The sequence below is a fragment of the Rhynchophorus ferrugineus genome, unplaced genomic scaffold, assembly GCF_030347505.1.
Source record: "Rhynchophorus ferrugineus isolate W39M unplaced genomic scaffold, kcgeb_rfMv2 rfM1, whole genome shotgun sequence".
Lineage (NCBI taxonomy): Eukaryota > Metazoa > Arthropoda > Insecta > Coleoptera > Curculionidae > Rhynchophorus > Rhynchophorus ferrugineus.
Genome location: NW_027472580.1, coordinates 8,585,323 through 8,603,979, shown reverse-complemented (window position 1 = coordinate 8,603,979; position 18,657 = coordinate 8,585,323). Strand labels below are relative to the sequence as shown.

Below are 18,657 nucleotides of genomic sequence, written 5' to 3'. Positions count from 1 at the left end.
TTAGAAGTACTATATTAGATTTTTTTACTAAATAATTGATATTTTATGTAAAAAATTATTTCTTGCCATTTAACCTTCCCGAGTGCTTCAATGTCGAACGAAGCGGAAATTATTTATTAGGATTGATAGAAAATGAAAAATATTTCATTTTAATTAGCCGGTTTCACCGCACCGTAAATAAATCACAGTCGCGAAGTGAAGTAAACATTTTTTTAAGTACTATAACCTATCGTTATATTATTTAAAAACGCGAAAAACTTTATTTCAGATATGTTGCTGATGCAGTTGTTTTCGAATGTAAGTTATGGTTTTAATTATTTACTGATAAACACTTTGTTCAGATTTATAAGTGTACGACTTATTTTTTTCCACTAAATCAACTTTGAATAAATTTTTAGCCTCAAGACAAATTCAACTTGGAAAAACCAGCCTAGTACTTCATAACACTACTATAGAAGTATAGTGAGTCAGATAAGCCATAGTCGAAGTGATTAAGGTTTGGAGAATACGGCGGTTGAGTAGGATTTGTTATTTTAGCGTTTCAGCATAGGTGTTTACATGTTTTATAGTTGTGGTTATAGTAAGTATTTTCATGGGATGACAAAGTAATATATTTAGTGTATTGATAAATGTAGATGATTTTGCGATAAGGAAATGTTCTTAAGTTACGAATACGAATAGAAAAAAAGCGTTATTTTATTCAAACAAACTCTTATGAGATTGATGAATGGAAAATTATGTGTTTAGCATCTTCATTATATTACGATTGGTTATGATTTTTGTTTAAAGTTTCCTTATCATTGATTGAATTGGCGTAATAAGATCCGAATCGTCACAATAGCGGAGCACTCGACGCTGTGCGTCTGAACAATGTGAAAAAATCGCATTCCGTTTAGAATTTTATCTTTTGGCTTACAGATATTTAGGAATTCTATCGGAAACAGCGGGTGCTTTTGGATTTGCGATCGTTCACTCCAGCTGGACACCTCCGAAAGACTGTGCGGTGTTGAGGATGCTATAAACGTTGGTTTTATTACAAATTATAACCGACTTTGAGGTGTACAACTGTTAAAATGTCTTCAATAAGTGAAAAATCGCCAGACGCAGAGCTAGAAATAGTGAACCATGGTGAGTTCTTTCTGTTTTTGTTTTGTTTTAACGCCTTTTTTTGCCATTGTCACGTTAAGCCTACTTTTATGTTCGAACAGTGGACTATAAAATTAGATGGAAATTACTTTTGTTGTTGTCATTATTATGGTTTCTTCTTTTTGATTTTTGTATATTTTGTATATAAAATAAGTTACAATTTGGTTGTACATAATGTAATGTTCTGTGAGATGTAGATATAAGTTTTGAGGTTTGTGTACGAAGCTTTAAAGTCTTAGTATCGTTTTTGATTCCATCTTGATTCCAGTCGTTCGAATTTGAAAATTACTGTTTTTGCCGAAATGTGGTTCCAAATGGTTTGCAGAGCCACTATCAAGCTTTTAGCGAGCCCATCTTTAGTTGGGAATGTTCAATAACGTTTCCAATTCAAGGTCTTCAAGCTTCACATGTCTTTCCTTAGGTTTCTGTCATCTGTTTCAAAATTGTTACTACCAAAATGATGAAATTAGTGGTAAAATGATTTTATTGATGGGAGATGTCCTTCATATGACTCATACATTAATTAGTCTCGCAAACTGTCACGAAGTTTATCTTGCTTATATTACCAAAAAATGATATTATTTACACTTCTGCAAAATTATTTTTTTTCAGGAGGAAATGATGAAATATTATGGTATAAAGCTATATACTGGTTACACCATATTTGTAAATGTCTCGTTATGTTGGAATCAAATAATTTTGATGAAATATCAATGTTGCAAAATGTTTCTGGCTTAATCGAATGAGGAAAATCATTCAATGATATCTTGGAGCAAAACATCCATAACATAAATACTTACAACTATTTTGCATTCAAATAAATTAAACCATAGTATGATTACTTAAGCAAAGTATCTAGGAATTTATTTTGTACTTGACATACAGTTGTAAAGACAAATATTTCGGAAGAAGACATACACACTTCAACTTTCATCGGGTCCAAGTCTAAAAGTCATAAAATGTCTAAAATAATTTGTTTTTTGAATGACTTTGAAAAATTTTAATGTGTTTAATTGGATATTGTGACGAAGATAAGAAATCGTGGGACACATGTCGTATCCTATTACTTGGTATTTTGTTTGCTTTTCTAATTATTTCGATTGAGGTAAATTTTATTGATTGTAGATCGATATTTTAGCGAAAACGTAATTAAGTCAAAAGTAACAGTTATTGAGATCGATTATAATTTGTAGAGAGGTTAGATTAAAAATTTCGCAAAGTGTAGATTGTGCCTCTGATGTTGCAGACGATTGGTCGAAAACAGATGGTTTATGGATTTTGAGGAGGCCCTGTGATTTTAGTGGATTCAGTTTTCTTTCACAGATCTGTCACAAATTTTATATATTTGGTGCTTACATGTATTTCGATAATTTTTTCGCTTTAAATATACCATTATTGAGAATTGTTGGTACAATATATATACAGAGGATGGTGTTACGAATCACTTGTATAATAACACCTCTTATGGCTTTGGAACAAAAGAGATTTATTTACATCTCTGATCTTTTATACAATTTCGAACAGACTCTTTACAAATTACAGCGCCCTTTACTCATTCTTCTTCTTCTTCTTTTCTACACTGGCTCTTGTATCGGCATAAATCATCAACAACTAACAGTATAAACAAAGTTACAAAAATAAATTTAAATTGCCAAAACAAAACTATTACATTTTACATTAAAATTTGTTTGAACTATTCTATTTCTACATGGTGAGAACTTTTTTAGTTATTGATTTAACTAAATAATTCTGCACAATTATGAGGTAAACAAACGTAATACCAATTATTTAGTTTGTTCTTGGATTGCCAAACGTACATATATGTATTCGAATATATTTCATGCCTTTATAAAATGGTATGAATCCATTAAGACGTTTTCTAGTTGGTTACCATATCAGTCTTCATAACTTTTAGCTCTTTCAAGTCCACTATCGCCTTACATTAATCCATGGGCTTTTGTACCACTGTGGTGGAACACAATAGCCTGAGTTTTGTTTGGGTTTATCTGCAGCCGCCAGAATTTGTACTACGCAATCGCCTGGTTCATTAGGACTTGAAGTATGTCGTTGAAGTATAGCGTCGGGACTATAACCGGTTGTGAAAAAAGCAGTATCGTCTACATAAGATGCTTTGTGGAGTGAAAAATTAGTTTACGAGAGGAGACTGCGTCACCGATCCTCACTTGAAATGACCTACCGTCCAAGTATGAATCTATCAGGGAGATCAGATCATTCGGTAGACCAAGCTGCTTTCCTTTGAATATTGGGCCGTAGTGCCATACTTCATCGAAAGATTTGAAAACATCTAAAAAGATTGCTCCAGTTTTTCGACCTTTTCTTAATGCTTGGTGGATTGTTGCTGCGACGCGAGCAGCTTGATGGAGGTTTTTTGGCACGGAAACGGAATTGTTCGTTCGGGATTACGTGGTGTGCGTTTGTGAAGTTGTTTAAAGCGTGGAATAACGACAAGTTTTGAAAGTGAACTAATCAGGCTGATGGGCTTGTAGTCAGATGGATTGGACTTGGCTTTCTTTTTAGGAATGACAGCGACAAGAGTATATTTCCAGTTCTTTGGGAAATGCTTGCTAGTGAGGTTCTTCAGATGGTTTGTTGTTATACCATCTGGGCCTGGAACTTTTTTAGAAGACCGGCGTTTTATGGAGAGCTGACAGTCTCTGGGAGAGACTATGCTGTTCAGAAGATGAACTGATTGGAAATCTTTCCTCTTTAGAGAGGGGGTAGTGTTCTTTATGATGGACAATGTTTGTTGAGGTGGGCCAAGAGATGGATTGCATTTCATTTGATTCTCGAATGAATTAGAGAGCAGCTCGTTTTTTTCCGGATTTGTTAAGTCGACGATACGACATAAATCATATATTTAATAGATTGACAAAATAATATGAACACGGTATACACAAAATTTATTTATCAATAAGTTTTCTAGTCACAAATTGACTTTAAAATAGTTGCAAATCTTCTCGGAATACATTCCTAGGGTGCCTGAATAGTTTCCAACGGAATGTTGTCGTATTCTTGTAACAAAACATCGGTCAATTGCTTCAATGAAGGAGATGGAATTTTTTGTTTGATTGTTATTTTTTGTTTATCTTTTTAATTGTTTGATGGTGTTGTGATGTTCCTCAAATTAAGACTGAGTCTTTTTGGATGTGCTTATGGGCACATTATCATTATGGGTCATTGAGAATGAGAAATTCATTCGCAAAAATCTAGCCATACGGTTGAATATTACCGCCCAAATCATAATGGAATCTCCACCATGCTTTTCTGTAGGAGGTAATCCAAATCGCTGAATTTTTTAGGGGTTCTCCATATATTAACCCGGCCGTTTGCAGGCAATAATGTAAATGATGACTTATCGGTCTAATCAAGTGGTCGGGTTTTATGTCGTTGTATCATTTTTTTCGCAGCTTCGCGTTGACTTTCGTTATAAAGGCATAGAAGGTTTTATAATCGCAGGCCTTTCATCAATGTTAGCTTTATGGAGCTCCCGCTGTAATATTTTTGTCGAAATAGTACTACTCAAGTGAGTGTTTAGTTGCCTGTCTGCCAGATTGGATCGATCTGAACAAATGATAATAAGTAGGCGCTATATCTGGTGGCGCTAAGACTGTAGCTTTGTGGAATACCTCCTCTCATTATAAATACTATAAAAACAATTTTCCCTTTATGTCTACAAATTTAGAAAGTATCACATTTGTAATTCGTGATAATACATGTGCACCTTTTTAGAGTTCCTTTGATGTTATATACTTGACGCTAGTTTCAATAATGAAGGCTGTAGATTTCTATCAGTAATATTCTGTAGGTGAAGGTGTACAAGACGGCTCTTCACTAATTCGGTGAATCTACAAAAGGGATTATACTAAGATCTTGCAGCTCCTTTCGAAGCTAGGCAATCTATGCTGATAAGTGTAATAATAGTTCCAACTTCTTTGTGTTCGTATACTACTATTGAAACAGTGTAAACATTTACTCAAGGCAAAATTTTCAGTTTACAAATATTTTCCTTACGTTTAAAGACACCGTATGATCCCCACAAAGAAGTTTGTTTAAAAACGTTTTATTAATAAGATGAAATCGATTGATATTAATAATAAAAATTAAATTTGTATTTATGTAAAAATTTAATAATTACTAAATATAGGCTCCCAATTAAAAACACTCACTTACTAGAAAGTTTTAATATTTTAATTATCACTCTTTGATGCAAGGAATGCAGTCACCGGTCATGTTTTTCGTCCGTTTTTCATACCGTTGATAGCACAAAATTGATTATATTTCCTAACATTTCATTTCCAATAACTTGTTCATACTTACAAATGTTGTTAATGTCTTCTTTTCTTTATCCTACATTATTATTATAAATCCATATTGTTATGATTTTTTATCATATGTGTTATTCATTATGTGATACCAATTTTAGGTTTAAAATATAAAACTTTAAGAGGAATTTCTTTTAAAATTTAAGTTATGTTCGGCGATATACCTGTTTTAGTAATACGATATTTAAACGGGATAGTGACTATTCCTCAACTTTACTGATTATTATAGTCTAGAAATTTGAAAAACTGAAGTTAAATTTCATTTAAAGATTAAAGAAAATCAATTTTTTTCTGAAATTTCAAGACTAGAATTCTAATAATAGAATAAGAAACAATTTATAATAATTATAAGCTTGGCTTGATTAATATTGAATAGCTAATTTATCAAATAACTCATGAATTATGAATTTTAGGTCCCAGATTCGGATACAGACACGTTCAAGTGCTGTTGATGTTCTTCCTGCTGGCGGTTGGCTATGCGATGAGAGTTAATCTTTCTGTGGGAATTGTAGCTATGACAACCGCTAACAGTAGCTCAAATCCAGACATACCGGTAAGTTGAAAAAATAGCCCAAATTTTTGATATTTAAATATATGTTAAAGCAACATAAGTTTTTTCAAAGTAACATTTATTTAACAAAAGTATTGGAAATATATCTTTATTTTGGGGACGTTCTTACCTGTCATGGTGTTTGCATGTATTCCGATGATTTTTTCACTTTAAAAAGGCATTTATTAAGAATATTTAGTATGATATATGTTAATCAAATAATTTTCCATCATTTTCTACAAGTTTTCCCATCATTCTCCTAACATGGCGAAATTCGCTTATTCAGCATTGCGTGCCAGCCAAGCCATGGTGTATAGATCTGAAAAAGTCGTAATTAGAAGATGCCATGTCTGGTGAGTACGCTGGTTGTCGAAGGACCTTTTAATCGAGCTCTAATAGTGTATCCTTCACAATTCGTTCAATATGTGGCTCAGTATCGCCTTGTAATATAATCATTTTGAATATATCACTCTCTATTTCTTCGCTGGACTTTTACAGTAACAGTTTTATTCAGGTTTAGTAGTTCATAATATACTAAACCTTTCCGACACTTCTATATGCACACCATTCTTTTATAACTGTGAATATCTTCGGTGTCGACGTAGATAGATGACTTTCTTGTACTAATGTTCGTTCATTAAGTTTTGTAAAGCATTGCTTTTCAATTTTTTTGTTAAATCAAACAACAGATATAGATTAGATATTATTTTGGGTACGTTATTTTTTGTATTTTACTTTATTTTACAGAGAAATGTCAAAAATATCAAATTTAACTATTAGATTAGGTTCAGTCAGTTGCTGATATTGATACTTTGCCCATAAAAGAATATATATCATTAGTAAAAAAATATGCAATCAAATAATACATCGAATTTTCATTAACAAGGAACACAACTATTTTACTACCTATCTGATATAAAGGATTTTTTGTTTACGTTTTTTATATTCCACAATATAAAGCAGAACATGTTTAGTACCTCTTGACATGTTATCTTAAAATCAGATATAATAACAATCAGGTAATTCAGAGAGAAGCTTCCATTTGAGATAAACATAAATAGTTGTTTACATGTTTTGCTGATTTATTTATATATATATATATATATATATATATATATATATATATTTATGTATACATATATTTATATATATATATATATATATATATATATTTATGTATACATATATTTATATATATATATATATATATATATATATTTATGTATACATATATTTATATATATATATATATATATATATATATATATATATATATATATATATATATATTATTTAATTTATATTATATTCTTCAAATATACCTATAATTTTCGCATGCCAAGATTCTCCAGAACTAGACCCTTGTGAAATTATGCAATTTTATTTAAAGAATATGATATAAGTATATAAAAACTACAATAACAAACCAAAGTTATAGTTCTTGTAAATTATTCGTATACCTGAAGTATAATATAGATATTCTAGAATTCACCAATGCCAAGATTCTCCAGAACTAGGCTCTTGTGAAATTATGTAACTTTATTTGAAGAATATAATATAAATTAAATAAATTAAATTAAATATAAAAGAACTTATTATAAACTTATATATAATCTTTCATTTTAAAATAATGTTGAAAAGAAAAAATAGAAAATAAATCAATATGTAATTATCAGTATATAAACACTACAATAACAAACTAAAGTTATAGTTCTTGTAAATTATTCGTATACCTGAAGTATAATATAGATATTCTAGAATTCACGAATGCTAAGATTCTCCAGAACTAGGCTCTTGTGAAATTATGCAACTTTATTTGAAGAATATAATATAAATGAAATAAATTCAATTAAATATAAAAGAACCTATGATAAACTTGTATATAATTTTTCATTTTAAAATAATTTAGAAAAAAAATAGAAAATAAATCAATATGTAATTATCAGTGTATAATATATATAGTGATAGCCCTCTCATTCATTCATTTAATAAAATGAAGGAATGCATTTCAAATTGATATGCATTAAGCCTGTATGCAGAATATGCACGTATACGTTTATGCCTAGATTCCTTTAACATGTCATATTGTCCTTTATTTATTGCGATTAATACAAAATCTTCTTTTTTAAAGTAGTATATTGTCCCAAAAACTGAGAAACTAGAGGTTGCCGCTTATATAACGCAACGCATATATTATATGTATTTTTTACTTCATTTACCCAAACTTCAATACTTTTAGCGCCACTTTTATGTTTTGTACCTATAAAATTCAATTGGTTTGCTTGCCGGATATTATATACATCATTTTGAGTGAATGAGTCTAGCCTTGTCAAATTGTCATTGGTTAAATTAGCTCGGGTTTCATCAAATACAATATCCGTTGGAATTTTAGCTAACTTGGCTGTAATCATAATTTTATCTGATTTTGCCTCGTACCTTTTGATATGTTCTTGATTGGATACGTCAAATTTATAACCTTCAAAATATCTATCAAAATATAAAAAACCTTAAAGTGAGCCAAACTTGATATTTGAAACATTTGATATTTCTTGTTGGATTTTAATGCTGTGGAATGACTATATGATCAACGAGCTGTGATTTTGATTAGTTAAAGGACATCGAGTCATATTTATCTGTACTTTTACTCACCTATGCCTAGAATATAATGAATTTGGTATAGAATTGAACCCAATTTACAAAAGTGGAAGAGAGCCAAACCTTACTCATAATGGTGATCAATTGTACTGCTGTATAAAGAGCAGAGTATTCGAAAACTAGAGCCAATTTTGATATATATATATATATATATATATATATATATATATATATATATATAATTGTTTCATTTGCATAACATTAAATATTTGTTTTAGTATTATAACTGGGACAACAAGAGTTTCATTTTGTCGACGTTTTTCATGGGTTACGTGTGTTTGCAAGTGATTGCTGGCGAATTTGGTAAACGGTACGGCCCGAAGTGGTTCCTTGTCGGATCTATGATAATGAATTCCGGTAATGACAGTGATTTAATTGCGAAATGTTCCTTGTTTATCTCGTGTTTATTCGTTTCAGCTGCCTGTATGATGATACCTTTCATGGCGTCCAAATTCGACTACGGAGGAGTCATCGCTTGCCGAGTTGTGCAGGGTTTGTTTCAAGGTTTTTTCTTTCCATCGGTCCATAATATATTGGGGAAATGGGCACCACCTAGTGAAAGGGCCACATTGGGGAATATCGTGTTTACTGGTATGTACCTTTTGATTATTTAACCGGAATTTATCGTATTTTCTACATACGTCATCTAAATTTGTGACCTCAAAACGTTGCAATGTTGCCGTATCAACTCCGAGTGTAAGTTCAGTTTGGCATTATTATACAACAAATTTACAATCTAAATAAAATAATTAAACAAAACTGTTATTAAATATAATTTATTTTAACATTATAGTAGATCTAATGCATATATTATCAAAGAACTTAAAACAACAATTAAGTACACATTTATAATAGTTTGTAGGTTAGTGTTCTATTTGGTTATATTTATATTGAACTCTTTTCCATACCACCTATGAGTTAGAGTTCTAGGCGCGTTTGTAGTTGTATCCCCGGAAGGCCTAATCCACCTAATTAACAATTGTATATCCAAGTAATATATTTTACTTTCATTGGAGAGCATATTTACCTTTTACGCTTAGTTATTTTGTGCTTTAGTACAGTGTTTCCTTGTAAAGACATTTTGATATCACTGTATTTCTTCTTCGTTTGTTCCGTTAATACATTATCTTTAATTCTTTTACCATATCTGCAAAACAGTTACTATTTACTACTATTTTCCCTCCTGGCACATTTTAACCAAATGATCATGCATATCCTGAACAATTACACACCTATAGGTGCACATAAATCTTTTACACTCTACAATAAGATGTCCTACAGTTATCATATATTAATTATATACTCACCTTTACTTGTTTCAACTCTCATCATCCCGTCTTAGAAATTGGCGGAATTGAATTATATCATCTTCAGACAGTTTCACTCAAGTGAATAATTAAGCTGTTAATTTCCAATCTATCTCACATATGTTAAAAAAACTGTGGATAGACTAGATAGACTAGTCCGTTCAATAAAACAGCCAATGTACGTCATCAAATTTTATAATGCAACGTTGCCGCACCAAGTTTAAGTTTTCATTTATTTTGATACTTACAACAAGATACTAATGCAAATAAAATAATGTAACAAAAATAATGTAGCATTATAGTACTTATAGTGCATATTTATTGAAATACTTGAACTATTGTTAATTATGCATCCATAATAGTTTATAGTTAGAATTGATTTATTATATTTACGTTGACATATGACGGTGTGGACGAGTACCAATAAAAATCGAATTGTATAGACCGAATTAGTTACATGTTCGAATGCATCAGACTTCATTCTGTCTCTTTTTAGTTAGAGTAATACTAATTAGTAAAATGAGGACGAAAAATCCTCCGAGTTTAAAGCGATTTTATGTTTTTATAAAATGAATTTGCCAAAACTTTCGAAAGTGTTGATACCCTGCATCGTCTGTTATATCGGAAGGACTATATCGATTGTTTTTGCGCTTATGCAACTTCTTATGGCGGATTGCTGTATATTCTGGTAATATTATATACCTTATATATCTGATTTAATAAATATATTATTAGTCTCGACTTAAACTTAATAGCTATTGCTCCTATTTGGAGAATCTAGTCAAGATTAGTAAACTTAATACATGACAAGTTTTATGGTTGCTTTTTTAAATATTTAATAGCCTGCAACATTAAGGTATTATATTAACTTGCTATTCTTAATAATGAACCTTTTCCAGAATTGTTTTTTCAATATACTTCACGCACTCGAATGTAATTTCGAAACTTTAATGTACATAAGAGGTTTATAAAGTCTTTTATGGCGCTAATATATTAGGTAACAGGAAACTAATTATACTACGGATTTTTTAAAAATCGAATACCATTAATATCATGAAAAAAATTATTTTACATCAAGAGGTGCTTAAATGTGATTATTTTCTATAGGGGTAGCGTTTGGTACCATATTTGCTATCCTGATTACTGGCACTATATCAGCGTCATGGGCTGGATGGCCTGCGGCGTTCTACTTTTTCGGATCTCTTGGGTTGGGATGGTGTATAGTATGGATATTATTGGGAGCCAATACGCCATCGGATCACAAGTCGATAAGCGCAGAGGAAAAGTTCTATATTGAATCATCCCTTCAAGATGATTTACACAAAAAGGTATGTATATTCTCAGTAAGCAGGACTACAATATATTACACCTTTTTTCATTTTCAACCGGATATGCAAATAATCCGAATTACCCATCATTAAAGGATTTGTAATCTACAATTTATGCAAAGGAATTTGTACGACAATAAAAAGAGTTCAATAAACCGGCTTCCAAAAATATTTTATTTGAAATGTCAAAGCTCAACTAAAGATGTAAAGTGAGTTCCACTGAGACTAATTATAAGGTCTATGAATCACTGTTGTAACATCTACACTATGCTGAAAAAGTTATACAATATGAAAAAATTTAGAAAAAGAAAAATAAAATCAATTAATTTGCTTTAAAAAACTCTTGTATGTAAAGGAAAATAGAGGCGACTGGTTGAATGGCGATACAAAGCGTTACTAAAATAAAAACCAGCAAATATCATTCCGACGTCTATTTTTAGATATCTCACTCGTAACACCATTCTTACTAGATGGCCCCTTTGAAGATGGAAACTTTACTAATTCTACCCAAACCTACCCAAATTTCCATGGGGTCTCTCTTCCTAGTTACTACAATCCACCATTGGTGGCTGTTTATCTTGAATTACAAGCTTTTGTCCATATTCCAATAGACACCTATACCTATACCTTGAACTGTGGTGTATGTACGGGGATTCCATCAACTAGGGATGTTTTTGAAAGCTTGAATCTTTCTTATTTGGAATGGTTTATGGCTAGATATCTTTGAGCACAACAATCCACTAGTTGTGACTTTACACAGCAGCTGCGATACGTTTGCTTGAACTCAACTCAACTATACAAACGAATGCTCCCAATATCAGCGAAACGATTGCCAATCCAATGTCAACATGTCTCATTTCTTGATAATTAATTTGATTCCGATTAGTTGAATGAATTTGTTGAGTTGTTGGAGACGAGTTGTTCATTTAAATTAATAATATAAAAATATATACATTTAAAGATGTTAAATCGCTATGTTATGGTAAAAAGATTTATGAATTAGATGGAACTGACTTACTAAATCGTATGGTTTTGGATAACATTGCATTATTGGACTCAACTGATTATTATAAACACGATGCGAATTCTACTGTTTTTGGTTCATTCTGATTCGGTTATTTTTTTGTGTTTTGATATTTTACTGCTTCTGGTCTTCTGATTCAATTCTTCAGTAATTCTTTCTTGTTAACTTTTCAGTAATCTTTTATTGTCAATTCTTGTAATGATTTAGTCCTTCTGCTACAATTTCTTGCAAATTCTCTTACAGATTCTTGTTCTTATTGTCGATGCTCTATGTTTTATCGCCTCCTTTTGTTCTTGGTGGTGTTTCGGAGTCTTAAAGAATTCTTGGAAATTCCACGATCTCCGATCTTCTTGATATTCGAAAAACTCGACGAGCCGATGAGTGCCTTTCTTGGTTGACTTAGTTTCTCATACCTTCGATACAATATTTATGTTGTCTCAAGTCAAAATTATTTTCCTATATCACAAATATTACGATAATCATTTAAATGGTATAATAAATTAGATTCCCAAATTGTACGAAAGAAAAAATATTATAATTTTCGTAAGCTTTAATTTAAACGACTTTCGTAAATATAAATAATTAACATTGCGTCGCAACAGAATTCAAAAGAGGACAGCCCTATGATCTCCCCGGAATCCTACTAACTGTGCTGATTATAAGATGGGAAAGGGGTTTTAAACACAGAAAATATATTAATTTACATTAAAAACTGTTTTTATTTAGCGATACCGAGGGTACATACAGGCAAAATATATTCCGATGTCTATTTTTAGATACATCACTTATCATTCAAAACAGATGACCCTTCAGATCACAGTGTAATTTATAGCCAAGGTAGTATTGGTCGTATAATGTAAAACATATACAGTCTATTCAATGTTATTTTGTACATACGTCATCTAAATTTGTGAGGTAAAAACGTAGCAATGTTGCCGCATCAACTCTGAGTTTTAGTTCAGTTGAGCTTTGATATACAACAAAATTCTAATCTAAATAAAATAATTGACAAAAATATTATCAAATATAATTTATTTTAAACACTAGTGTATAAATTATAGTGTATCTAAAAACTACAGGTAATTATACAGCCACAATGGTTTATAGGTTGGAGTTATAACCTCTTATCACCATTGCTTTCAAGAATTTTGCATACGTCTGACAACTGAACGACTTTGACAGGTTCAAGCGTTTAAGTGTTCGAACTGATCAGACGTCATTGTGACTGTTTTTAAATAGAATAAAATTCGAATTATGTATGTTTTGACTTCACTTCAGGAATCAAGTGATTCAAGAATTAATTAATTAATTGAAAATTCAATTACATTGAAATATCGAATGTGTTTGTCAAAAGACACATTTTAACAGTTGTTTAGTATGTGTTAGTATATAATAAAGTTTAACAGTTGTTTAGTATGTTGTTATATAAATATGAAAATATTTTTCAGGTTCCTAAAACGCCATGGAAAGAAATCTTAACTTCAATGCCGGTGTGGGCCATAGTGGTGGCCAATTTCGGTCAGAATTGGGGTTATGCGACTTTGTTAACGGAAATATCAAATTATTTAAATAAAGTCTGTAATCAAGATATATCACAGGTACAGTGACTGAATTTAACACCTTGAAAAAATTAATATTATATCTCACTTGATACTTTTCAGAACTCTTTGTTGTCAGCTGCTCCATATACGGCTCTGTTTCTACTAGGATTAGCCTTCGGGCCCATTGCTGACTGGCTTGTGGCTAAAAAGTATTTGTCACCGGCTAATACAAGAAAATTGATGAACACGATTGGTAAATATATTTAAATGTTTTTCACATTTTCGCAAAAAGGCATTTATTGAAAAAACTGCTACTATATGTATAAATCGAAACATTTTCCTTAACTTTCTACAATTTTCTCCTGTCTCTAGCAACATAGCGACACGGTGTCAAAGAATAATATCATTGTTTAGCGATGAACTTCAGTTTGGTAGCGATTCAATCATAGGTCCACTTTTGAGTTCCTTCAGAATACTTGAATAAGTAATCAGAAGGCGCTATGTTTGGAGAGTACGTTAGGTGCGACAGAACGTTTCATTCGTAGTGTTGTACTTGTACCCTTCAAAATTCTTGCAACGTGTGAAAGGGCGATGTCCTGTCTAAGAGGATGACTTTGCGTCTTTATTGTTGGTCATATCAATACATTTTAAAACTGCTGGAATGGCTTCGGCAGCAGTTTTGTTGAACTCAAATAATGAAAGTAATGCATATCGAAAAGGCAATTTTCATTCATTTAATTCGTTTCATGGTTAGTATCTGTATAGACTGGATAACTTAAAAAATACTGTTTTTATACAGAGAATTGTTAAAACTATCGAAGACTTAGGTTAGGTTGTTTAACATTTATTTATTAAGGCATTTTCACTAATAGATACTGCTGCCCAATAGGCAATCACTGGCATTAATTTGTAGGATTTTAAATATATACTGTAAGTAATAACAGGTCAACTGAAAAGTCCCCGGTCTGACTCATAGATGGCGCTACTAGAATTAAATCCATATGTTTTTTAGTTAGCCCTAACTCTCAAAAGATGCGTGTATAAATTTGATAGCTGTCGGATTATTATTTTGTGAATTATAGCATTTTGTATGAAGCAACTTTTGTTTTGTGAAAAAAAGGAATTTCGCGTGTTGATAAAATATTGCTTTTTGAAGGGAAAAAATACAGTTGAAGCAAAAACTTGGCTTGATGCCGAGAATGTTTCCGGACACTGCCCCAGGAAAATCAACCATCAAGGATTGGTAAATTTGGACGTGGTGAAATGAGCACTGAAGACGGTGAACGCAGTGGACGCCCAAAAGAGGTTGTTACCAACGAAAACTTTAAAAAATCCACAAAATGATTCTGAATGACCGTAAATTGAAACTGAATGAAATAGCAGACACTCTAAAGATATCAACTAAACGTGTACACCATATCATTCACGAATATTTGGGTTTGAGAAAGCTCTGTACAAAGTGGGTGCCGCACGAGCTCTTTTTTGACCAAAAACAACGACGAGTTAATGATTCAGAGCAGTGTTTGAAGATGATCAAGCATAATAAACCCGAGTTTTTGCGTCGATATGTGACAATCGATGAAACATGGCTCCATCATTTAACTCCGGAGTCCAACTGACAGTCATCCGAGGGAACACGATAAACCCGCTCCAAAGCGTGGGAAAAAGCCACAGTCGGCTGGCAAGGTTATGGCTGTATTTTGGGATGCGCATGGAATTATTTTCATTGACTACCCTGAAAGGAAGTACTATCAACTGCGACTATTACATAGCGTTATTGGACCGTTTAAAGGACGAAATCACCGAAAGACGGCCGCATTTGAAGAAAAAGAAAGTGCTGTTTCACCAAAACAATGTACCATGACAAAAATCCATTAATTAGGCTTTAAATTGCCTCCTCAATCACCGTATTCTCCAGATCTGGCTCCCAGCGACTATTTCCTGTTCTCAGATCTCAAAAGAATGCTCCCTGGGAAGAAAGTTTCATCGAATGAAGAGGTGATCGACGGAACTGAGGCCTATTTTGAAGAAAAGTACAATTCGTACTACAAAAATGGTATCGAGAAGTTGGAGGGTCGCTACAATCAATGTATCACCCTTGAAGGGAATTATATTGAATAAAAAAAATTGTCAGAAAATTGTGTTTTACTATGGCAGGCCGGGGACTTTTGAATTGACCTGTTATTGTATTTTAGTTCATCATTGCTCTGGTAGCGGTCAAGCGTATTGTCACGCAGCAACTGGACCTCTCAGATGGACTAACGACAACATTTTAACCGATATGTAGTTTAGGAAGTAGTTAGTTGGTTGTAGTGTGGGTTCACTCTTTTCTCTGCTCTCTATTTAATCTCTCTTAATTCAAAATTATATAGTGAAATCAAGTTTCGTCGCACATTATGGTGTACATCAAAAAAACAGTCCTTAATTTTGAAAACTGGTCTCCTCTCCTGTTTCTACTTTGATTCCTGTCACGGTGAAGCTGCAACGTGCCGTACATACTTAACTGTATGATGCTTTTTAAATCTACACTGCATAAATAATCCTTGATCATCCACACCATCTAAAAGTCGGTCAAGTAATATTTGAAAGTATTAAGTCTTACCCCACAGGCTGTCTCCAGATTTTGTCCCATCCGAACATCAGCAGTTTTCCTATATAGAATTCGTCTTTTGTCCGGAAGTTCAAGCTAAATATATTGGCCAGAGATATCTATTGGTAAAAATACGAGGTATCAATGTAAAGAATTAAATAATTTAACCTACTAAGTCTTTAGTTCAATGATCTTGATATTTGTCTAAATAAAATATAAGTTTATTCAGTATTATTGAGTTATTCCGTGTGTACTAGTGTCTGAATCATGAAATGGTCAAAATTATATTAGTATTCATTACTTTTGTTTTTTAATTAAAAAAAATGTGCTGTTGAAGCCTAGTAAACACTTTTGGAAACTTACATGATGCTGCTTCATTGATATAATGAATCCATTTGTTGGATTTAGTGACAATCATTTACTAGAGCTTTATTTTTATTAACATTGAAATTAAGTTAGTGACAAATAATGAGATATATGATGTATTTTACATGTGATGAAAGCGATCTAAAAAAGGGGAAATGGCTACCATATATAAATAATTGAAAATATTCTATTTTAACATCTGTATTTCATTGCTCACCAGCCAAAAATATAAGCTTTCTTTGACGAACTATTACTGATGCTGAAAAATAGATCTACTACAAGAATCTGAAGTGCAAAAGGGAAGTCGTTCACATCAACAGCCGAAGCTTAGCAGTGCATATGGTGGATCAGCAAGTTGCAAGGGAGCAAGTGTATTAGGAACTGCTAAAACCGAAATAAACTAATACAGCAGATGTCGACTTAAATTATTTATACTAATTGAACGAGGTATTGTTCAGATAAGGAAAATAAAGAGAAAAAATGTGCAATAGCAATAGCAATCACGGGTCATCCTCTTGCATGATAATGCTCGGCCTCACGTTTTAGGAATTATGAAGGATACACTGTTACTCACCCAGGCATAGTGCCTTTTAATTACCACTTGCTCAGATTGATGAAATATGACTTGGCTGACACGAGGTTTCGAAATTGTGAAGAAGTGTGAAAATGTATCGATTATTGGATTGCTGTGAGAACCAACATTGTTTTTCGACAAGGTATCTTATGTTGCCAGAAATATGGGAAAAAGTAGAATTAGAAAATAATTTAATTATTATATATTATATCAACTTTTCCCAATAAAGGCTTTTTTAAAATAAATAGTGACGAGAATACATGCAAACATTTAAAATGTCAATACACTGATAACATTGATCTAGCTAACGCATTATACATATTCTAGGTACGTTGGTACCAGCGTTGGCATTAGCAATTCTTGGATTTATACCCAAGGAAAACATTGCCGTCATCGAATGTCTTCTTGTCATAGCTGTAGGAGTAAATGCTGCAGTTTGGTGTGGATTCCAAGTCAACCACGTCGATTTGTCCCCAAAATTCTCGGGTATTTTGATGGGCATTGGAAATGGATCTTCCAACATATTTTCAATCATCTCACCCAATATTGTTCAAGCAATTGTGACTGATGAGGTATTTTCCATTTTAAGAAAATTATGAAAATTGTAGGATAATTAAAAAAAAATTGGTTTCAAAGTCAAAATATTTCCCATCATCGTGTACACGATGACATTTTTTGTTATTTTTTTTAGCACGTTTTATTTCTATTTTTAGACTGACCCAGCCCAATGGAGGACAGTGTTTTTGATAGCCTCAGCGATCTATATATTATCCGATATATTTTTTGTTATTTTTGCGAAAGCTGACAGACAATGGTGGGACAATCTTGGTGGGGATACGACGGAGGTGGAAGACCAATTCCAAGAAATCAAACTGGAGAAGGAATCTTAAGTGTATTTGTTTGTTCATAATATCTCTAATAAAGTAATCTAATTTTTTATACCGGGGTTATTATTTGTTACATATTTTACTTGGGACAAATTTTTTAACAATCATGGTCAATTTTAGACAAGCTAGATTGCCTCTTTTAAGCATATGTTTTGAAAAAGTTGTTTTTTTATTCTTGTTTATTTTATTGAACATGTTCAAAGTTTCTTGGATGTAATCAAATTAATATTTGTGACAATAATAATTTGTTGTGTTCCTATAACTAATATCTGAAGAATATTTGAAAATATAAAATTAATTTATATAAATAATTATAAAAATAATATAATTAGATATTTAGAAACAT

At 31.9% G+C, this 18,657-nt stretch overlaps 1 protein-coding gene across 2 annotated transcripts; it reads left to right on the top strand.

Moving 5' to 3' along the window:
- The first annotated feature begins 273 nt into the window (after positions 1–273).
- Positions 274–18,363, top strand: LOC143203328 (putative inorganic phosphate cotransporter). 2 transcript variants are annotated; one of them, XM_076415451.1, is made up of 9 exons: positions 274–297; positions 5,903–6,042; positions 8,913–9,051; positions 9,112–9,285; positions 11,109–11,329; positions 13,802–13,951; positions 14,015–14,147; positions 17,752–17,996; positions 18,138–18,363. In XM_076415451.1, the coding sequence occupies exons 2-9, from the start codon at positions 5,941–5,943 to the stop codon at positions 18,312–18,314; spliced, it is 1,341 nt and encodes a 446-aa protein (XP_076271566.1). In that variant the 5' UTR covers positions 274–297; positions 5,903–5,940; the 3' UTR covers positions 18,315–18,363. The 2 variants fall into 2 exon arrangements, with proteins under 2 accessions (XP_076271566.1, XP_076271565.1); XM_076415450.1 differs by lacking the exon at positions 274–297 and adding an exon at positions 848–1,128.
- The last annotated feature ends 294 nt before the right edge of the window (positions 18,364–18,657 follow it).